At 41.0% G+C, this 24068-nt stretch overlaps 1 protein-coding gene across 8 annotated transcripts in view; it reads left to right on the top strand.

Moving 5' to 3' along the window:
- FAT1 (FAT atypical cadherin 1) overlaps nucleotides 1-24068 on the top strand; it is a 145095-nt gene that overhangs the window by 58849 nt on the left and 62178 nt on the right. For 6 of the 8 annotated variants that reach the window (XR_010794700.1, XM_066632966.1, XM_066632965.1 and 3 more), the window contains exons 4-6: nucleotides 9022-9083; nucleotides 16121-16450; nucleotides 18104-18314. Coding sequence is in view for 7 of the 8 variants with exons in the window: in XM_066632966.1 (XP_066489063.1) it covers nucleotides 9022-9083; nucleotides 16121-16450; nucleotides 18104-18314 (603 nt within the window). In the remaining variant the exon portion in view is untranslated. Of the gene's footprint in view, nucleotides 1-9021; nucleotides 9084-16120; nucleotides 16451-18103; nucleotides 18315-23207; nucleotides 23289-24068 lie in introns of those variants that run through there. The other 2 variants (XM_066632971.1, XM_066632972.1) reach the window with 2 other exon arrangements.

The raw sequence follows: 24068 nt of genomic DNA, 5'->3' as shown, positions 1-24068 counted from the left end.
ATATCTGGATAAGGGGTAATCTACTTGTATTATCAAAAGTGTATTCAATACTTAATTCAGTTGTACTGAGTACAACTGAATGAGTTCAGTATATTTTAGATAGAGGAGTTGAATTGTTATGAAAGTAGAAGAATTTCACCCCAATTTACTAGTGTCTATCCTTTAAGCACTATAAAATCATAAAATGAAGAGAATCAAGGGCATAAAGTCCATATTACTTCTGCTATAAACTTACAACCTTTTTGACCCTTCAGAGCAATTATTGTGAGTAATTTGAAGATTGAGTAAAGCAAAATAGGAAATGGCTACAGCTGCAAATAACTTCCAAGGACTTCCGATAACATTGGAAAACTACTTAGTGAGGAAATAAATGACCCGTGGTTGCACAATAGGCTATCATAGAGGAAGCCTCCATTGTTTAACGACTTGAGGTTTTATATTTCCTGCAGTGAGTTTTGCTAAGTCACATACTAAATCAGCAGGAAAACCTGAATTTTCATTTGTCTGCTGTTTTCAGTGATTCACTCTGTGCTAGGAATAGATTTCCTGTACCATTCTCAGGTACATCATTTATATTATCACTCTGTCGTAAAGGCAGTGAACATCTGGTGAAGCTTTATGTCAGTAGTCATCTAATTTCTTAGTAGTATTTGATAATAGAGCACAAAAGGTTGTGCTGTCATTTTAAATGCCAGTGAATGGTAAGTATTTCAAGTGTATGTTCATGTACACATACAATTACAAAAAGCATTTGTTGTCAGAAAAACTATCAAGATAGTCAGAGCTGTGCTTTATAAATCTGCTTGTTTGCACAGAGGGGGAGAAGTACTGCTTTTTATTGTTGTTCTTTTTGTTCATGATTCTCAATATAAGCAAGAAAGAAGAGAGCTAAATGAGGCTTCTAACAGAGTAATCAATGAACCACTTCAAAATAACTGAGACTGAAGGTTGCCTACAGGTGATATTGTAGCATCTACTTCTCTGGTTTTGAAAGTTCTCTTGTTGGAAGGTTTTGCATTGTTTCACTCAAGAATTATTTGAAATTAGTTTCAAAATCTGTAGCTCCTCACCCTCATAAATATATAATTTGATATCCAGTTTTGGTTTCATGGTTCCCTGTGTAGTCACTTATCATACCTAGTCCTGCTTAGCTTCTGCGTAGCCCTGGGCTTGTGGAGTCAGTGCTTGCCACATGCTAAGAAGGCAAAATAATACAATTTTTTTTCTTGATGTGTCTAGTAATTAAAACTTTGGCTGCAGTGCTTATCTGTGATTGAGCCCCACTGATTACAGTGGGAGTTTCTTCTGAGTAAAGAGGAATGTGGTCAGACTGCACATCTGGAAATAAAATAAAGCCTTTTGTTATAAAAAGAAGAGGCATAAAAAACTGCCTTTTTAGTTTGTTTTTTTGCTGTACTCTTTTCTTCTTGTTGTTGTTCTTGTTCTTGTTTTTCAAAATTAGCATTTTTTGAACCTGTTTGAAAGCTGCTGTTGTCAGTGAAAGAAAGACATCTAGAAAAGCTTTCTCACGGAGACCTGTAGACACATTTTGTTCAAATATTAGCTTTTCTAGGGAAAAAGAAAACCAGTCTAGTGAACCTAATGTAAAACAATAGAAGCCATCAGAACTGGTAATTTAGCTGTCAAACTGCATTCTGATCGTTATCATTGTGCTTTCGTGTCCCCTTCTCATGTTTACTTTAAATATAATGGAGTGGAGTAGTGGAATAGCACATTAAAAAATAAACAAACCCTGTATAATGCAGCTCCTGCAGTACTGGTACAGCCCTTCCAGACCTGCTATTGGGTGCCTGTCCAAAGGTACAAAGTTTTATAATCTGACGTATTTTCTTTGCTTGCTTTTAGAGCCGTTCAATTGCAAAATGGGCCACAATTTAATTTGTCTTATAAAAAAATTTACAGGCCCCTAATTTTCTCTGCTGGGTTACTTGATGACCTGATCATATGGGAACTGTTAAATAAGGTAGCAAGCGGTTCTAATACTCATAGGGAGTTTGATAATTGAGATAAGTCTTTGTTGGGGCCTGGAAGTTTATTATATGTATTTTCAGTTTTCTGAGGTGCAGGGCCTGCGGGAATCCCTGCACCCTTCCAAGGCCAGCACAGATTCAGGAAAAAAAACCAAGGCCCTGTGTTTCTTGGGCTGGTGGGTTGCGACCCACCAGTTTGAGAACCACTGCAGTCAAGTTTTTGGACTGGCTGCAAAGTCTTCTGTGCTCGCAAGATGGCATTACAACAGATCATTACACTGAAACAGCAGCAGTTTAAAGCTATTTACCAGCTACAGTGCCTTTGCTGAGCTAAAAGTATAGGTGATAACATGACGCAGGGAGGAAAGGATGACTCACTTACATGCCAATATAAAGGTCTTCTGGCTACTACTGAGTCTACTGTGTTTCTGTAAAAGCCTGCCATGTGGTAGTAGCAGACTGTGATTTCTCCTGACATATAGAATCACAGAACAAATCTGCTTGACACACCTAATCTAGGATGCCACTGTAGCTGTAACTCAGGTTCCCCTTATAGTGTGTGCATTTGTCACAGCTACTTCATGCACAGAATTATAGCACAGCGTTTCTCACACTGTGGGTCACGAGCCAGTTTCAGGTGTGTTGCATAGCACATAATTCAGCCACCATTGAAAATACAGAGCTGAAAATACAGGGTACAGAGCTGTTGGGCAGGGCGGGCTTCTGCTGGGAGACAGCATGATGCTTTACCCTGAATAGGTGGGAAGATGGGATACTGGAAAGGGGGGATGACTGTGTGGTTGGAGAAGGATCCAAGTCTATGTTGTGCTTTGACTTCTGCGCTGGAATGTTTGAATTCTAAGCTATGCAAAATAACAGCTCTAGTCCCACTGTGTAATGGGATCTTTGACTGATTGTGGCTTAGGTTTGAAACCTAAATTGATGTCACTTTGGCATGATGTCACTTTCAGGTTAATTACATCACTTCTGGTGGCTATCAACTGATTGTCATTCTAAAAAGTGGGTCCCGGTACTAAAAAGTTTGAGAACCACTGTTATAGTATATTAGAAGTGAAACTTTGGTTGTTCAAGTTCTTATCAAGACATACAGAACAGTACATGATGCTGTCTTGCATGTAAAGATTGCAAAATTTGTGGAACTTGTCCTTAAATTTCATGGTAGTGCAGAATGTTATAGAACAGTGGTTCTCAAGCATTTTGAGAGATTTACTCCTGAGGTAAATCTTTGCAGGGGAGGGGGCGAGGACAGCGAAGTGATCCCCAGGATCACGTCGCTAAGGAAGGCAAAGGAGGGATGCTTGTACTTAAGACTTCTGCAAGCAGCAGGTGGTGCGGGGAGCCCTCCTCAGGGCTCCTGGATGCTCAGAATGTTTAGAAACAGTGAGCGCAAACCACCTTCTGGTTGTGTTTGCAAACTAGAAGTGGTCTAATTCTAAGTTTTATTTTCCATCAGCTGTACCTTAGCTGGCATTTTCATAGGCAGAGCAAAAATGTATCACAGTAGCAGTTTTTAGTAGCTATTACAGTGTTTGATGGCAGCTTGGAATTGTCTTGTTACAATTATGAAAGATATGAGCAAGAAGTATACATATTTGATGTTAAAAAGCTAAATATTAGAAAACATTTAGGAAACATTTTTTAAATAATTCAGAATTAATATTCCCTGTTTGATTGTTTTGGTGTTTTTAGATAGCATAACAAGTGATATATATTTGAGACAGTCTTAATAAGGAGTTTAATGAGTCTTAAAGGAGATAATAGGATTTAAATGCTCAAACGTTTGGGATTACTTCTGGCTTTAATTCCTGTGAGCCTCTGTGTGGTACACATTTATCTTAGTTCTTATTGCTTGGTTGCCAGTAGATTGCTAGGTACTATTCAGAAACCTTTATGAAACTATCAACCTGATTTTTTAAGAGAGTTCATTTTAGGTGAGTGATATTTCTTTAAGATTAGAACGTCTAAGAGTACATTCGCAGTTAATTTCACTCACTCATCATTGGACATACTTGCTTATTAGTTGGGGTACAAAAATAAATGTGGCATCCTATGTGGTGCTGGCATCCCTAGTATGTTGGCAGCACGTTTGAGCAATGTCTGTTATATCCTGAACTTGTCAAACACTAAGGGAGTGGGGAAGACCAGGGCCTTGAACAACTCCATGCAGGTGCTGCCCTCCCAGTAACTCTGCCCGCAACCATGGAAACACTAATTCGTCCTATCACTTACAGGGTAGTAGCCTGGCAATGGCCCCAAGTTGGTCAGTTATTCAAAGAACCATTCACCACAACCCACGGAACTCTAAGCTGGCAGCTGGAGAAGTGAAACCAAGGTGAACCAACTGGGGCAGTGGCAGATGCAGGTTCAGTGAGTGGCCATTGTTGGGTTGGTGCCCCTCAATTGGAGGAGCTACTGGAGGCCACTACCACTGACAGCAGCACAATCCACACATACAGTCTGCCTCATATAAGGATGCTATGCTTTTTACTATTACAGGAACTACTGTAGCACAATAACAGTGGGGCAAATACAAAGAGCAACCAGGATTCCCGGCACCCAGGGTTTGAGTCACCCAGACACACACTGTCAATAACATACTCCCCACTGTTTTTTGGGGTCCATGTTCATCAGATTGGAACCATTCTGGTGCTGTTACTTTCCTGTCAGACTGTTCTTCAAAGTGGACTGAGGCATGTTCACCTACTTTTGAGTAAACACACACATGTGGCTCAGTTTCACTTTCCGTAGGGCTGAATACATTTTCCTTGTTAGCTGCTAACGTGACCTACCAACAATCAGGTCGTGACTCACTGGTGGGAAACACTGGACTCTAGACTAGAGTTTTTAGGAAATAGTGGCTACTGACTCCTCTCTGTCTTACTCATGTCTCCATTCATTTTAGAACTTGTGCTTCCTGGAGTTTCGCTGGCAGTGAGGATATGCAGGCACAGTGGTTCCGATATCTGGGGCACCAGCATTTGAGGACATACACCATATTCTATGGCTCAGTAGAGTGTTTCTGAAGTATAGGATTGGACTGCAAGAATGTTTTGCAGTTAGGATCAACAATTCTAAACATACTTAGGGCGCAAGTCTAACCAACTTTCCAGCACTTACATCGCTTTACCAATGTGGTGAGCACTGCCTCCTGCAGTGGGGAGGCAGTCAAGGGGGTCTCCTCAAGGTATTGGCATGTTTGTTACCTTACCTTGGGGCTGCATTGTGGAAATGCAGTCAGTGCAGGAAAATTGGTTAGGATTGCACCCTTATAGGAAAAATATTTTTGATGGGTGGCATCCAGTTCTTTGGGAGAGCAACATGCCATGTCCAAAGATCTTTGTGGAAGAAACTCCACGTGATGAGACGACACTCTGCTACAGGCTGGATTCCACCTGATGAAATTTGCTCACAGAAAGTGAATATATGCTTTAGCTGTTGGATCATTTAACTTTAGTAATTCACAGTTCCAGAAATGTGTTGCATTGATGGTTATTCTGCATTCCCTTCTGTTTCTCCACTTACATAGACCAGCTACTGTGTGAAATTGTATCGGTGTGGCAGGTATAATCTATAAACTGATCCCTGAGGTATTTTAAAATAGAAGCTGAACCCATGAAACATATTTCTAAGTAAGCATGCATAGGATTGCTCTGTTGGTGACTTGAGTCTCTCAGTGCACTTTTCTAACCTATATATGCTGTTAGTTCTGGCCATCTTTCTGCACACCCCAGATTCTGCCTCTTCAGAGACTAGTTTTTGCGGATTCTTGACCTTTGCTTCTCAATACTGTTTAGAAGGGTGAGGGAACAGTCTGACTTGCAAGTTCATACAGTCTCATGCTTGCAGTAGTTTTATTGAAACTTGTTATTTCCTGGCTGCTGATAACGCAGTGAGTGTTCCTGTGAAGTATCAGGTATGAGATAAAGTAATAACCTTTGATCCATGCATTTGATCCAGTACATTAAATCCTACAGTCTTCCTTAGCAACACACATAAACAGGGTACTCATACAATGATGCAACTGTGTACTTTGATAGCTTGCCAAGTGTTATATTGTTACTTATATGCTCAGGTATTGCCTGTTATCACTACTTCTGTTCATATGAATACAAATTCTTTTGAAGAATAAATTACCTAGAAGGCTAATACTAAAGAGAAAGGCATCCCAATCCCAACAGCATTGACTTGACCTAATGATCATAATAATTCTCTTTATGGATCTTAGTGGATAAGAGTGCTACAAAAGAACTTAAGTCCCAGTTAAACCAACACTCCAACAGATCCTTTCGTGCTTAAAATGAAAAACATTCAATAACATTTTACCGAATGAAGATATCTGTCAATGCATTGATGACTGAGACATGATGAATGGAATCCCCAAACTGGTCTTGGAACATGCATGTGAATTCCAGAGCAAGACAGATTTTCTAAAATGGCACCTTTTGTGTTTTGTGCATGTGTTTGATGGAAGTATCACAGTTTTAGAGAGCACATAAGTAAGATCAGGCTGCTTTTACTGTTGCCACAGTTGTACCCTTTTCATGAGTGATTCATCTCTGTTGAATGGCAACCACAGGAATCAAAGGTGAAGATGTGCAGGTGAGATGCTCTGGATCAGGGGTGTCAAACATAATGCCTGTGGGCCAAATGCGGCCCCCAGAAGCAATTTATCTGACTCTTGTTATAATCGGGCTCTCCCAGCATAATCATTGGGCTCTCTCATATCTTAAAAATATGAACAGGATTTGCACATTTTCTCTTTGGTCATTTGCAGCTAATTAGTTTCTATGTGAGAACAAAGTACTTATTTCTGGCCATCATTTGCTTAATGATGTCACTTCCTGCTTAATGACATCACTTTCAGCCTTTAGCAGGCACCATGAATGCTAACTTCAGCCCTCTGTTTGAAATGAGTTTGACATCCCTTCTCTGGAGGGTCCTAACATGCATGCCCTTGGAAGTCTTTTAGGACAGAAAGCCTTGAAGGATATGTGTTCGTATGCATGCTGGCACAAAGGACAAAACATATGTGGGTCTTTGATCTGTTGAAAACCTACTAACAGTGTTTCTCAAACTGTGGGTTGGGACTCAATAAGTGGGTCACACAGCATCTAGCTCAGCTGTCATTGAAAATACAGAGCTGAAAATATAGGTTACAGAACTACTGGGCAGGGTAGTTTCTTTGTGGGAGAGAGGTATGGTGCTTTGCCCTAATTAAGTGATAATATGGGGCACTGGAAGTGGGGAGGGCTGTGTGTTTGGAGAAGGATCCCAGTCTGCCTTCTGCTTTGGCTTCTGAGCTGGAATATAAGTTTCAATTCCGAGCTATGCCTAATAACAGCATGAGCATGCTGCGTAATGGAATCTTTGGCTGATCAAACCTTAGGTTTGAAGTCTAAATTGATTATGTCACTCTGGCCATGATATCACTTCCAGGTTAATGACATCACTTCCAGTGAGTCCCAACATTCTAAAAAGTGGGTCCCAGTGCTAAAAGGTTTGAGAACCACTGCACTAGAAGATTAGAGATGAAAAGAGATGGATTGAAAGTATATCTCATTTTTCCAGACTCCATGAAAGTCAGCAACTGAAAGCATTTCCCCCCGGTTGTGATTGTTTAGGGTGAATATGTTAAGTGTTTGTTTGTTTGTTTGTTTTGGAACCAGCATTCTTATTTCATAGTCTGCTGTTGCAGTGCAATGACCATCTTTAAATAATTTGTAAATTATTATTGTCCAAAGCAGAAGGACCAAAATATAAGAGTACAGCATTGGTTTCAGGTATTCAGTAATTTAGGGTAGCTAACCAATTGATGCAATTATTCTAAGGACTACTTCACACATTGGCCAGTATCTAGATAGTGCATAGAAAGTGCACTAGTGCATAGAAAGCATCTCTCTCTCTCTCTCTCTCTCTCTCTCTCTCTCTCTCTGTGTCTGTGTCTGTGTCTGTGTGTGAGTGAGTGAGTGAGAGAGAGAGAGAGAGAGAGAGAGAGAGAGAGAGAGAGAGAGAGTTGCCAGTTTCTCCTTCTGTTGTACCCCTCCTTCATTGCTTGACATGCTACTCTGCCTAATCTTCTGAAATGGCATTTAGCAGAGTAAAATAGTTGTATGACACAAGCAGAACTTAGCAGTATCTTTTTTGAGGTCTAGTCTCTTATCTCTTCTCACATGGATATAGAAGGAAAATTGCAGGATGCAAATATACATTGTCATGCGTGATGCCTATTTTGCAGTATGTAGATGTGTTTGAAAATGAATGGATTGGTCAAGCTGGTCAAAAGTTTTGTGTTCAGTTCATCAGTTGTACTATTGTGCCCAATTATAACCAACTGAAAACAGTTTTACTGTATTTGGCCACAAAAAAGGCTACTACTAAGTTGTAATGTCTATAACTTGCATTACAAGTTATAGACATTTTCAGCAGGAGGAAAATTTAATTTTTCAGCAGGAGGAAAAACCATGTTTTGTTGTTGCAAATGTTGAGACATTTGAGCCCAAATTTCTCTCCTCCTGCCTTTGTTTTGCTCGACATATAGCCAGCGGGGGAATTCTGGAGAACTAAGAACTTGCTTAGTACTTTGTGATTATTTTAGTTGATCTTAATAAAGCTATCTTTTTTTTTTAATGGTTCAGTCTGGCTACCCATTGTATGTAATGAGAGTTAGAAACTCTTGCAGATCTATTGCAAATCATCCAGAAGTCTTCCAGTAGATTCTAAACTGCCTTCTGCCTAACTCTGGTCTATAGACTCCTCTATAAATTCCAGGATGGTAGATGGTAATCTATCCACAGTAGATTAGAAAAGTAATGTAATGTAAATGTAATTGGAGTGTTTAAATTTCTGTTGAACATCCTGGTTTTATTGCTATTGCCAATAAAGGTTTTTGAATTTGAGTATTGCCACCAAAGCCTTTTGTCACTGGTTATTCAGTCACATTGAACCACCTAATATATTCCTTCCCCTCCTCCAGCCCAAATACTGACTAATAACTTGTTTACATTTGCAGGTCTTATTACAACAACATCAAGAAAACTTGACAGAGAACAGCAAGCAGAGCACATACTAGAGGTACATGTTGCAGTTGAATTTCTGCATTTGGATGTTAGTCTTCTTTATGTCTTTGTCATCTCTATAGTAGGAGGAACTCGTATCTCCAAAAACTGTGCCTGCCTATGGATGGCATACTTTCTATAACTGGCACTTGTAATTCAGCATGTTGTTCCTCATTCAATATTTGCAGTCACAAATCACTTCCCACAACAGGCATCTCAAGGGCAAAAAGAGGCTGGCCTGAGCTTTCCCTTCAGAGTGATAGAAGGTGGGAAGAATTGCACATGATGGGTTGACCTGTGCAAAAAAAAAAAAAACTTCCTTACAATAATCTCATTAGGTGTTGTGGTAACTGTGTTGGGACAGCCTCTCTTATTTTCAGATAAACCAAATTTAGGAGCAGAGACAAAGCTACTACAGTACTCCCAGCTTTAGCACTAACAGTACAGTAGCCCAGTTTGCTGGATCTCAGAAACTCTATTTCAGAACTGTCTCCTGCAGATTTCTCTCAAACCCTATATCATTCATATATGCTGTAATTACTTTTGTTTCCCAAATTAGTTGAGTCCTATTGAATTGTATAAGGATTGTAGCTTACTGTATTTTTAGATTCACCCTAACAAATCAAATCTCATTTTAAAACAGTTTATTTAGAATAACAGGGGAGAACATAAGGATAACGAATGCTCTCAAAATGACATATCACATAGCAATAAAAATAAATGTTCTGACTATCTACTTAACTGCTAACAGGACTTTTACAGTGAGCTTTGTAGGCTAAATCAATGCAGAGTTCAGAAAATACATGCTCCTTCTTCTAGGCCTATATCCTGCAGTGCAGAGACAGAAAATCAGCATTTCAGGAGACAAAAGGCAGGCAGGAAAAAGAGAATGGTTGCCAAATACTCTCCTTATATACATTTTTTTACTCTTTTATATTAAAAAAAGGGAATGGATGATACAACATTGTGCACAAGGTATCTGGTACATATACTTCAGGTGACTACATAGAGCTTGATTGCCATCTGGACCCCCCCTCCCCAAAAAAGTTTTTTTCAGTCTTGTGACTCTGCTAGAAGCTTCACAGCTATGTTCAAAAATACAACCTCCCCTCCAATCAATTTGAAGGGGAAGGGGACTGAGCCTCCCTTCGTCCCCACTATGTTCCCCGCAGATAACCTCCACCCACTTGTGAATTACACAAAGTCCCAGCACATTTAATTATCAATCCCTTAGAGAAAATACTGTCTACAGTACTACATCTGTATTAAATGTACCAACTTCAAATGGATGGATGTCTAAACTTTCAACTCTTTCTTGATGGGTAGGTGTGGAAATCCACTATCCTATCCTCTGATTTCAGGGTAGGCAACCTACGGCCTATGAGCTGGATCTGAAGTCATCCAGGCCATAGCCCTAAAAAGGTATGTCCACTCAGCCCAGGGTGGTCTTAAGAAAGAATTTAAGTTTGTAATTCTATTTCTCTAAGGACTCGATCCTAACCCCTTATGTCAGTGCTTTCCAGCACTGACATAAGGGCAATGCAGCTCTGAGGTAAGGGAACAAACATTCCCTTACTTTAAGGAGGCTTCCATGAGTGACACCCAACTGCAGGATGCAGCACATGTTCCATTGGCACCGCTATGCCAATTCTGGAAAGCAATGACATAAAGGGTTAGGATTGCGCCCTAAGTCTTACAGGATAAGCAGACAAATGAGCTCTTTTGAAGGGTTCTCAGTGATACAGTTTTCCCAAGATATTATTTTTCCTCCTTTGAAGCTTTTTCTAGAAGGATTTGGTGCAAGCATATTCCACCACCATCTTTTGGGATAACCCAGCTACATTGACGTAATCCAGCCAACAAATAGAGGAACTTGTGAGAACCAAGCCTAGCCGTGCAAATTGTCCTGTAGCTATATGATTAGTTGTACCATCACAGCTGCAGGGGACTCTGTGCCGCTCCACTGCGGCTATTTACTTAGATGACTCTTAAGCTCACCAACATACTTCGGCGCAGTGCATCCAAAAGTGGATTTTCTGGACACCACATAATGAGATTTCATATGAGGTGTTTTATGTAATATGACCTACATATTATGTTCCTGACAAGGCATATGAGCAAAAACAAAATAACCAAAACAAACGAATAAAAACAAATGTTACCACTGAATCTTGAAGTAGATTGTAGATTGAATGGTAGGTATCCTTTCTTTTTTTTTGGATAAGAAGATATTATATTCATTTCTAGTCAAGCAACATGCAAATGGAGAGAAGAACAAGTGATTTACAGGTGGAGCCTATTTATGCACGTGAGTTCTGTTCCGTGACTTGGCGCAATTAACAAAAAACGCGTTGTGCTAAATCCCATAGAGTTACATAAATACACTGCAGCCTGACACTTCCGGATGGAAGGAAACTAAGGCAGCTGTTATCAATCCCCTCCCCCTCCTTCCCCTTTCATAGGTGGAATGCTGAGCTTGCTTGGGAAGCTTTGTCTTCTGTGTCCCAGGCAGCCTCCAGCACTGCAGGTTCTCCTCCTCCTCTTCGCTGCTGCCACCCCTGCAGCCCTCCCTGGCCACCGCCATCCTGGAAGCTCCTCTGCCCCGGAGCATTCTGGGACTTGTAGTCCGGCTCTCTGCTCACCCTCACCTGTCTTTCCAAGGCTTCCCAAGGCTTGCTTGGGAAGGTTTGCTGGAGCAGGAGAGCCTGCACCATCTGGGGGGGGGGAGGAGGAATTTGGCAAACGCTCCTGGGTTTTTTAAATCAATCCCCTCTGTTGCTACTGCACCTGTCCGTGTGTGTGTGAGTGAGAGAGAGAGAGAGAGCTCAACCTTGGCAGCTACATTGTTCTGGCTACAGAGGTTTTTGGGCCCCCCTTCCCCTCTTCAGCGTTGGCTGGCTCAGGGGCTCCAGGAATGTTACTGTTCCTTTGCAAGGGGAGCCTCTTCCATGGCTCCAGGGCTATTTCCCTGCCTGGGCGAGGCGGAGCCTTTTTGCAGTGTTTTGGGCTGCCTGGAAATGGAGTGAGATGCAGGTGCAGGGCAGGTGGAGATGAGATGAGGTGCAGGGCAAAGGAGGCAAAGGTGTGTGTAACTTTCAGTACCCAAACCCCATTCAGGTTGAGACAAATTGGCAGATAAAAAATCCATGGATAAATAGGCTACACCTGTATATTGACCAGTGTTCTGCTGCTGTCCCCTTCTCCTCTCCTCCCTTTGCTTCTTTTTTCTTTATTAACTTGAGAATCGGGCACTGCAGTGTATTAAACAGGGAAAATAGTGTGTGTGTGTGTGTGTGTGTGTGTATGAGAGAGAGAGAGAGAGAGAGATTATGAAATGTTTCAAACATCTCCCTTCCCCATTGTTTGATATTTATAAATTAAAAAAAAAAGGTGTTGGGATCTAATCCAAAAAATTCACAAAATTGTGGCAATACTATAAGCAGTGTGAGCCAAAATGCTGTGTATCTGTGTAATTGAGCATTAAAGTGTTGACCAGATGGACTGGCAAGTTTGTTCTTTGTTTGCTATTAAAATTAATCCTGCATTTCACTCTTGTTTGCATGGTAACAAACATAAATATGTGCGATTCTTTGTCATGCTAACATTTACTTTGGTTTTATATGAAACTGTTAAATGAAGTCGTGGCTTTAAATACATTTTATTTGCATCTTATTCATGTAGGACACTTATTTCTTATCAGGTTTTCCCCCTTAAGTATGAAAAACAATATCAGATTGAATTTTTTTTCAGAACAATTTAATATAAGCTTATTAGTCATAATTTCAGAAGCTACCAGCACAATCCTGAACATTCTTATGGGGGGGCACGGGGAGAGATCTTTTCAAGGACCATAACCATGGGGTGCAGCAAGTTCCATAACTTCACCTTCTGGGCCTTTGTTTAAGGGGGACCCCCCTTTATTGGACTGACGCAAGGCAACGGAAGCCAGTGCAGAGGCTTCCATCAGCCTCCATAGGCCGGCACTTCTGGGAGCGCTGGCCTGGCTTCCTTCCGAAGAGGCGCAAACATGCCTTACTGACCCAGGCTGACCCAAGGGTCTTGGGATGGCCTAACTCCATGTTAGGACTGCGCCCTTAGTCTTACAGCAAAATACACAGGCTCAAATATTTAGGGTGTGTATTATTAATGGAAATGTCTCAGGAATTACTTGCCCTAGAAAAATATTTTTTTTAAAACAGCAGTAACCCTCCCATTAGGAATTTCTGCCAAAGACATTCTCTTTTGCTTGCATACTATCTCATTGCCAATGTCACATAGAAAATTAAGCACTTTGTGTTTTGAGAACATTTCAGCAGTGTCCATTGCTAGTTGATTGGACTGTTTGTTTGAATTCTCCTAGTAGGTTGGGCAAAATATTTCTTTAAAATAGCTGAATGGCTCTTCTTCTATCCACTCACTCTGATTGCAGCAGGACAAGCAATAATGACTTGTCAGCTATTTTACTGCAGTTTCACAGATTGACAAAGAAAGCACATTAGAAAGCAAAATCATAAGAGAAAGGGAATGAAATGGAGGATAAAAATAATGTCTGAACACTTGAGAGAGAGAGAGAGAGAGAGAGAGAGAGAGAGAGAGAGGCGCAGGGAGGCAGGCAAGCAACAGCGAGCAGGAAAAGTAAGCAGAAAGCTGTTTAAATTTTTGCTGGGTCAATGTAGGAGGTCAGAAAGAGGGAGGAAATGCAGTTCTTCTCTTTGTCACTTCCACTCCTGTTCCTTTACCAACAGGTTTTGCCATGTACTGGTTGCATGTCACACAGAGAGAGACCAGTCCTGCTATACTATTCAGTCTGAGATCTCCCTAGAATGAATAGGATTAGATCAGCAGTGGTACCTTTTATAAGCGTCTGCCATGAAGGCAAGGAATAGTAGGTAATACCACTGTAAGCCACTTTTGCCCTGGAATTGCCTAGGTGGGACCAAGCATGTTCTCAGAATAGTGGCAATTCAACTTTCCTTTCTAAGGATAAGGCAAACACCAATCACCAAGGGGGCTTGAATTGATTCAACATGTAATGCTATCTACATGCAGGGCTTGAGAATGCAAATAGTTATATGTGATGGGTTTTTTAGACTTAGTAAAGTGTGAGCGTGCTTATTTGCACAAGGTTAGAAGTTGAGTAAGGCCTGTTGATACAGTGGAGATGGAACTTAGATGAATGAATAAATGAATGGGCTCAAATGTCCAGGACTTCTCCAGGCACGAACACAGCCCCAAAAATAAAGCACACACTTAAATGGACTCCCATTCCCCCACCCCACAAGTGCAACTCTGGTTGTGTTTGGTCAGCTGGGCCAGAGGCTCTCAGGGGATCAGAGGCTGGCTGAGGGCTGGATAGAGGCTCGCTGTGGGCCGCATCTGGCCCCCAGGCCGGGGTTTGGAGAACTCTGGCCTATACTAATGATTCACAAATTTTTTAGCACTGGGACCCTCTTTTTAGAATGTCAGTTTGTTGAAATACACTGGAAGTGATGTCAGTAACCTGGTAGTGATATCAGGCCAGAAGTGACATAATCAATTTAGGCTTCAGAGCTAAGCTACGATTAGCCAAAGGTTCCATTACACAGTATTCTTGTGTTATTTTGTGTAACTTAGAATTGAAACATTCCAGCTCAAAAGTCAGAGCAGAACACTGATTCTTTTCCAACCACACACCCCTCCCCCCTTTCCAGTCCTCCCCTCTTTCCACCTATTCGTGGCAAAGCACCATGCCTCTCTCCCACTGGGAGCCCTCCCAGCCCAGTAGCTCTGTACCCTGTATTTTCAGGTCTTTATTTTCAATAGTAGTTGAGCTAGGTGCCATGTGACCCACCTGAAATTGGCTTGTGACCCACTTAGTGTGTCCTTACCAACAGTTTGAGAAATGCTGGCCCTGTTCAGGCTCCTGAAAAAATCAATCTGCATCAACCACACATGCAGGTTTCTGCTCCAAAAATGAAACAGTTTCTGCTAGGATTGGTAATTCTTCTGAGTTTCAAAAGCAACTTTTAACAAAGGTGTGCCAAAATGGGTTTTTGCTGAGTGAAGACTTGCAGTTCTTTCATATTTAAACATCAAAAATAATTTAAAGTGTCACATAACTGGTTTTTGTTTTCTGTTTTGCATTAATGATATTCTTAAAATGCATTTGCTTTAATGTATAACCCTGTCAAATTTGAAAATCTGAACTAGTCTTGGCCTTGGATGGGTTATATCTTTTGAGAAACAAAAGCATATAACCATGTTTAGGGGAAATATAACTATTGCCAGTATACAGTTAGTTCTCATTATCCACTAGGGTTAGGTTCCTCCTCAAAACTCTAGCAGATAGCAAATTGCAGATAACGAACGGATAATCCTATGTGATCAATCGGATTAGGTACAAAGGTACCCAGAGGGGAAGGGGTACCCTCCCTGACATCAGAAAAACCCTGCAAAAACCCTTTGGAAGCCAGCAGAGTGCAGAAGGAAGTCTCTGAATGCTGTAGAAACCTTCCAAAGGCTGCAGGGATCTTCAGAATGGCTCCTACTTCCAGCTCAGACCCCTTTAAAATGACTGATGGAAGCTTCCGCTGGCCATTTTCAAGGGGTCTGCACTGGTCACAGGTGCATTCTGAAGGTTCCTGTAGCCTCCTGAAGGTCTCTTTCATAGCAGATAATGAGAACAGAGGCATAGATAATGAAAGAAAATAGCAGTTCTGCCCCTTGCAGATAAGCAAACTCGCATATAGCAAATTTGCATACAAAGAGAACTGGCTGTACTTAAAATGAAATGCTTTAAACTTCTAGGATCTTCCAAGATTGAAGAAACTCAACAGGAGTTCTATAATAGTGGCTTTAATAGTTGCCTGCTATGGTTAATGTGTCATTACTGAGACACATCTTGATGACCCTCCCTCTCATATTTTATAGTTTGTAAAATGTTAAGTGCTATGTAATGAATAAATATTATAATTGGGGAAATGGGGGTGAACTATTATTGGGATGAAAGTCTTGAAAGGGCAGCACTCGAATCAAATAGTAACATTTTTGTAAACTTTTAATTACTATCTAAAGGTAATGGTTACCGACAGTGGAATGCCACCAAAATCAACCCTTGCCCGGGTCATTGTGAAGATCTTAGATGAAAATGACAATAGACCTCAATTCTTGCAAAAGTTCTATCAAATCAAATTGCCAGAACGTGGAAGACCAGAAAGGGAGAGGAATGCCAGAAGGGAGCCTGTCTACCGTGTTGTGGCTGCTGATAAAGATGAAGGGCCCAATGCGGAAATCTCTTACAGCATTGAAGATAGAGATGAGCAAGGCCTTTTCTTTATTGAACCCAAAACTGGAGTAGTCTCTTCTAGGAAGTATTCTGGAGCTGGAGAATATGACATTCTTACAGTAAGTCTAGATTTCATTGTACATCAGTTTTTTAAAACATCTATTGAACACTCATTTTAAATTTAAGATGTGATATTTAAGTCTTGGAATACTTGTAAGTTAATAAACATCAAGCTGATATTGAGTTAAATAACTCCATACTATGCTGCTGCCCCCTCCGCTCCCCCGACTTGGAAGTGGTTATGATGATGTCACATCAGTTACTTTCAGCACAGTCAGAGCAATGCTGCCTTTTCTAAAGCAGGCACATCGTTCTGAGCAACCATGACAAGACTGGCTGCGGCCACCACAGCCAGTCTCAGCACACTGGCTCATAGCTGAACTGATGCCACCCACTTCTTGAGGTCGGCAACCTTGCTCCAAAAGATGTGCTCACCCATGCTGAGACTGGCTGCTACCACCTCAGCCATGCTTAGCACAGTCACTCCTTCTGACTTCAAGCCGACTGCACCGCTGCAAGTGAGGGGGGCAGGACCATGGCAAGGGCGGCATTGCTGCCCCCCATAGAGTGCTGCCCCGGGTCCTGTGACCCCCCCTTATCTACACAAGTGGTAAGTGTAAATTATAAATAATTGCATATTTTCCCCCAGTCTTTCCTTCATTCTCTTTCTTTCCCTTTCTGAACTCTCTGCCTTTTGTGGATTGTCAACTTTCCAGGCAGGGACATGGTTTTTTCATTCAGTGTAAAGCATCAAGTACAGAGATGGCAATATAAACAAATGGCCTTCTTTTAAGAAAAGAAAGAAAAAAAGAATGCAGGTGTTCCTCATCTGGTGAAAATATGAATTAATAAGCTTAATTCCTATATAGATCTTTCTTGTAATATGTTCCCTTCTCGGGAACTGGATCTGAAATTTAATAAAACCACGCAACAGCGATTGACTTGTCCCTGTGAGCTGGGATACAGGGAGTCTCTGACCCACACAGTACTCTATTGCCTGCTTTACAAGAAGTCCAGATCTATGCATTTGGACCTGTTTTTTTGCCAATCATTCCGACTGTCATGTTGATTTGAAACTACATATACTATGTACAAATGGAAAAATGGTAAAACCAATGGCGGATTTTTTATATGAGATTTTAACCAAACGTAAAATGGAGGGAAATCCTATTTAATCTACACCTATTTCTGTTCTGATGACCTGCTTGAATGCAACTTCTCTTGTAAGCCGCTCAACTGTTAAGTTTTATGCCTAATAAAGGTTGATTGTGATTGTGTTATACGATCTCGTAGATCTTTCTAAATAACTGTATAATAAATAAATGCAATACTATCCATAGTATGATAATGATCTTTGTAAATGTTATTCAGAAATTAAAAATGAGCAAACATTGGCCAAAATTCACAGAACTTCTTGCAAGTGCTTTTGCTAGCACTGTGAAATTTTTCCTTTTTTTGTTTTTAAGAGTTTGAAAAGGAGTTTGCTATGTTGCATGGAGAGTTGTCTTTTGCCAGAAATGAATGTAAAGCTCTCTTGAGTTTATAGAACGAGTGTCATGGTATTTGAACCGCTGTTGATAGTGATATAGTCTTCTGATATCTGTTGTGTGCGTGCTGTCAACTTAAATTTCAGTATGTGTACATTTTGTATGGCCTGTGCTATTATTGACATAATTAAAAATTTATTAAATATCTTATGCTACATTTCTCAGATCAAAGCTGTGGATAATGGTCGCCCACAAAAATCATCAACAACTCGACTTCATATAGAGTGGATTCCCAAACCCAATCCATCTCCTGAACCATTTAGTTTTGAGGAATCATTTTTTTCTTTTACCGTTATGGAGAGTGATCCAGTATCTCACATGATTGGTGTAATTGCTGTTGAGCCACTTGGCATTCCACTCTGGTTTGATATTACTGGTAAGAATATGTTCACTGGGAATTATGTGTTGATTATCCGGGCTGCTGTTACAGACTCACAGCCCAATCCTATCTACACTTTTCTGGGAGTAAGCCCCATTGACTCTAATGGGACTTACTTCTGAGTAGACATGCATAGGATTGGGCTGTAAAATTTTAGTCCTCTCCCAATTATTGAGGAATTTATAAATAATTTTGCATAATTGTTCCAAGTCTTTTGTAACTGTAAGGAATGTCTGACCATCATTTTCTTTATAAAAGTTGATGAAAGCAACTTTTAGGGGCAATTCCATTAATTAAGAACATCTCCTATATGTCATAAAGAGTACAGTGCATGTACTCAGTATCCGTGGGGAATCTGTTCCAGAAAACCTCCCCCCCACACACAGATACCAAAAGCCATGGATAATGGAATTAGCGGGTCTTGGCCCCTCTGGATGCAGTGGGAGTTGTGCTTCCTTCAGCTTCAGAGGATGTTCTGAAGGCTGGGAAAGCCGTGCGTAGCCTTCCCAGCCTTCAGAACATCCTCTAGCCTTCAGAAGTTCTTTTAAGACCTTCAGCAGATCTTAGAAGGTCAACTGGAAGTGACATCTAAAGGCATTAAAAGACCTTTGAAGGGCCAAGTTAGCCCTCCTTAGCCCTCCAAAGGCCTTTAAATGTCCAATTTTAACAGTAAAGTGTCAAAGTGATCTAAATGACCATCTAAGGCTTCCTTAGAAAATCTTCTGATACCCATAGAGGCTGTGCACAGGTCTCAGAACACCCTCTGGAAGCTAGCAGAGCATAGTGCTGGTCACTGCTGGATGGTCCAGGTCCAGATGACCCTGCAGGTTCACAAGCCATGCATCATGAAATCCATGGGTCCCAAATCTGCAGATACAAAGGGCTGACTTGTATTTCTTTAAAAAAAAAAAAAAAAGTACCATTGACAAATTACTAATAATAGCCCAATCCTATCCAACACTGCTGTAGCGGGGCTGGGAGGTCCACACTTGTTCCCCATGTTTGTTCCCTTACCCTGTGTAGCACTTCCACTTGTTCAATGGGACTACTCAGATCTGCGCCTGCTATTTAACTGGTACAGAACTGTTTAGTTTCATGTAAGGCTTTCAGGCTAGGGAGGGGTTAGGATGCAGTAGAGGCTTGCTCTGCCATCCCTGCCCGAAAACAACCCCTTCCTACCTCCAGAACCTCCGCCTGCTTCCCTTCTCTCTGCCCGGCATCATACTTACCTGTCCCAGTGGCTGTTGGGGGGATGCCTCACTCACAGGATGACACATGCCTTTCCACCAGCACCACTTACTCATCGGGTGTCCAAAAATGCTTTATGGTGCTTTTACAATACCTAGCTCCAGCGCTGCTCAACCATAGGATCGGGCTCTAAAACTGGCTGACCATTTCCTAACATGTTCTGCCCATTACTAGAGGTGGGTCTTTAAAGTGATAACAAAACAAAAACACATAACACCTCTTTCTGCGCTTCTTATTTTTGTAGAAAAATAAATAAATAAATGCACAAATCTGCAAAAACTAAGACCCTTCTCTATGCACCTCTATATGCAGCCTTTGGAATAAAAACACAATTATACCTCTTTCTGCATTTCTAACTTTGGAAAGCACCAATCCATGAAAAAATGTAACTGCTTTTACCCACCTCTGTCCACTGTGGCATAGGAGGTTCTGCAACGGGGTGTCTTCCCACTTCCTTCCAATATGTCAACCTGGGTGTACTTTCCTCAGGGCACCCTGATTGTATTGTGCATTTTAGGTGGGGAAACATTGTGGTGGGTCTGGAATCCACAGCAACCCCCAACTTTTCTATCTTTGGTGGTCCAGGGCCTCCTGATCAAGGAACAGCCTGCGAATGTTGTGAGACCAGTAGATGTCCAAAGACTCAAAACCTCAATCTCTCTCAGACTTGGGTGGCAGCTAAAAATGGGTGGTAAATTCCACTTAAGGGACAATTCCATTGGGAGACTGATTGACAAATGCTGTAAGGAATAGTTAAAAATCCCTTTGAGGCATGAATGTTAGTGTTTTCTCAGGGAAATGCTTGTGAACATATGCACACCTCTATAAATGATAATACATCAAGTTAACCATATTACTGCTGTTTTAACTTATCTTACTGCACCTTTTTACTGTTACTAATAGCATGAATCAATTTGATTGACTCCCTTTCTTTCTTCTGTGCTTGCTTTTCATGCTGTCTTTCTTTTTGGCTGTGCCAGGAGACAAGCTTGCTAGTGACGTTTTTTACATCTTTCAGATGGCTTGTGACCTGAACTGTACAGCAGAAGGTATCTGCTGAGATCACATAATTAATTATGAGATCTAAACCGAAACTTCTAGAATATTCTAATAACTCTTTAAAAATAGATTTTGTTTTGTTTCTCGTCAGAACTTTTTCTTTCTTTCCTGTAGCTATTTGCTTTTTGTTACTGTTGCTTATCATACATTTGAACCAAAGCACCACTTAGAAATGCTGTTCTTGGGTTGGTTCAAAATGGTTTCTTCTGGCCTTTCAGTTCACTCAGACTGATTAGCTTTTGTATGCTACCTTCAGAACTGTTATTGCAAAAAATATTTTGGTGATACCAGATTCTTGAGGCACGTTTAGATGAATGGATAATCAAGTGTCAGTGTGCTGATTTGGCATGGTGCAAGCCATTCCTGTGAAGATCCCTGTATAGTCACTGTTAGTCCAGATTGGAAACTTTTTAACAGGACTGTTAACAGAAACAGTTAAAAGGTATCAAGAATAAAACTGCTAATATTATAATGCCATTGTACAAATTGATGGTAAGGCCACACCTAGAGTATTGCGTCCAGTTCTGGTCGCCACATCTCAAAAAGGATATACAGGTCCAGCCTATTGGATTTTTTATACACGGATTTGACTCAGCACGAATGGTCCCTGCAAATGAGAAGGAATGTTCTGATCCCTGGAGAAGGGGAAAATGCACCCCTTTAAAATCAGTTAAAAAAACTGAACAATCCTTTAACAATAGCCTCCTTAATGAGGGGGGGGGGGACAGCTGGCTGACAATCCATCAACACTTCTCTCTCCAGCCGCCCCTCCCTTCCCCCTGAGCACATTTGCATTGGTGAAGGGAAGGGCTGAGTGAAGCAGTTGGAGGAGGACTGATTGATGGATTGTCTTCTTAATTACTCTTATCTTAGAGTCAAAACGATAGCAAGGCTGTTTTTAAATCACTGGAGCAAAGAAACTTTGTTTTTTAAATTGATTTGCTATAGTGCGTTTTTTGCCATCCACATGAGCACTTGGAACGAAACCCACGCGAATTAGTCTCAGCCTCTAGTGAAAATGGAAAAGGTACAGAAGAGAGCAACTAGAATTATTACTGGACTGGAGCACCTCCCTTATGAGGAAAGGCTACAGCATTGGGGGCACTTCAATCTAGAAAAAAGGTCCTTGATTGAGACTTACAAAATTATACAGGGAATGAATAGTGGATAGAGGGTTGTTCTTTTTCCTCTCACACAACCCCAAACGCAGGGGACACCCACTAAAATTGAGTATTGGGAGAGTTAGAACAGACAAAAGAAAATATTTCTTTACCCAGTTTGTGATTAGTCTGTGGAACTCCTTGCCACAGGACATGATGATGGCACCTGGCCTGGATGCCTTTAAAAGGGAACTGCACAAATTTCTGGAGGAAAAGTCCATCACAGGTTTCAAGCCATGATGTGTATGTGCAACCTCCTGATTTTAAAAGCAGGCTACCTCAGAATCCCTGATGTGAGGGAGGGCACCAGTATGCAGGTCTCTTGTTGTCATGTGTGCCCCCTGAGGCATCTGGTGGGCTGTTATCAGATACAGGAAGCCGGACTAGACGGGCCTTTGGCCTGATCCAGTGGGGCTCTTTTTGTGTTCTAAGGATCCGTTGTGGCACAGAGACTCTAGAACTCAGCTCCAGTGCTACTTGACATCTCCCCTTCGTGTTGCCACCATGCCACTAAATCAGCTGTGGGGAAGCTGACGTCTACAGTAGATGCAGCCTAAAGATTCTAGGTAGTCTAGGATTCTAGGTAAATGCCAGTGGGTGGTATTGTTTGTTGTGGAAGCATTCCAAATAAAATGTGTTGCACAAGCAATGCAGATAAGATGTGTGGAGTTGTTTCATGTTAGGGAAGCATCCTCTGGGACCGTTGAAGAATTCCTGCAATCAGTGCCAGAAACTCGACAGTGCTGAAAAGCATGCAGTGAGGCAGCATCCAGCCCATCAGTCCAGACTGATTTGTCTGAAAGGCAGAAACAACCTCTAAACGATGTTTTCTGATGTGTTAGAATAAGATATAACTCTAAACATTTTGAGACTTCCAATTCCGAGTAAAACATTTATGATTAGAGGCTATGTATGGTTTTATTGTGTCAAGCATATGATTCAAGACAAAAAAATAATTGCAGTGTGTCATTAAGAAAGGATAAGCATTTTTAATTCATCAAACAATGACTTTGCGCTTTGGGCATACTTCTAAAGGAACAGAACAGGGCATATGAACTACATAATTAGGACAAATGGCTTTGCCATAGTGTGGGGTTGACAATAATGGAAACTAATTTCTTCGTTTTCAAATAGTTTGTCTAAAAGTCAGAACCAATAGCAGTATTTATCATGGCTAATAACATTTGGTTTTAATGGCTATTGTGCTGTTTGGGAAATCTGTTCAGAATGTTGCAAGTATTATTAGTGTGATCAGTTAAATGCTTAGGTGATTGGCTGTGTTTTATTGAACTATTATTTGAGTTTCATTATTGAACTATATATCAAAGGACATTTAGAAGTTTTGTAAAGGAAAAAAATAAATTCATCACATAAGTATTTAGTCTTTTTAAGCCTTCGCGCTCTTTTTCCTTTTCTCTTTCAGCCTTTAATTCAGTCTTTTCCTAAAGCTTCTCTCCCAGTGCCCCAGAACATGCCGGTCTTTGGGGGCACAATCCACCAAGCACTGCTCTTGTGAAAGCCACATAAGTTCAATAGCACTTCAGTGGCAGCAGTGCTCAGTGGATTGCACCCATGGTAAGCATGCCTAATATTTTGATATTCAACCAAAGTGCTTTGATTTAAGCAAGAAAGCACCATAATAAAGATGTCATAGAGCAACATCAGTGACCCTTCTCTTAAGTGAATTAATAGGTTCTTCTGTTTTGAACATGTTTGGAACAAACTAATAAGTAGTTCCATGTCTGGTCCCCTGTAGTAAGAAGGAATATCCTCCAGGTGACCATGCAAGGAAGCCTTTCAAAACTTAGCTCTTCATTACAAAAAAAAAAGAAAAAAGTTTTGAGGCATAGATGACCATCAGGCATGTGTGGGCTAATATGCTGATAAAAATTGTGTGGGTTAGTAACATTTATGTAATTACATGCAAGGCTGTTTGAGAAGGACAATCAGCTTTTAAAACAAAATATATCAAAATGTGCAAGACACTGGCGTCTTTTTTTTCTAAGAACTTCTTCCATTTATGCAAAGGGGGAAGAACAATTTTCACAATTCCCCTTGCAACCGTCTCCCCCTCCCCCAATTATCTCCTGAAGGACTCCTCAGGAGCAGGTTTTGAGAGGCGCAAGGAAATGAAGAGGCAAAGGGGGTGTGTGTAAAAATCGCTCTCTTTGTGTAAATGGAACTTCTTTCATACAGAAGACATTCTTAGAGAGCAGCCCTATGTCTTCGCTTTGCCAGATTGAGAAGTTGAGTCATGTGTATAAGGAACACATGGTTGGGGAGG

Source organism: Tiliqua scincoides, chromosome 6 (assembly GCF_035046505.1).
Source record: "Tiliqua scincoides isolate rTilSci1 chromosome 6, rTilSci1.hap2, whole genome shotgun sequence".
In the NCBI taxonomy this organism is placed as follows: Eukaryota; Metazoa; Chordata; class Lepidosauria; order Squamata; family Scincidae; genus Tiliqua; species Tiliqua scincoides.
Note: the sequence above shows the minus strand (reverse complement) of the source record. Positions and strands in the feature narration are given on the sequence as shown.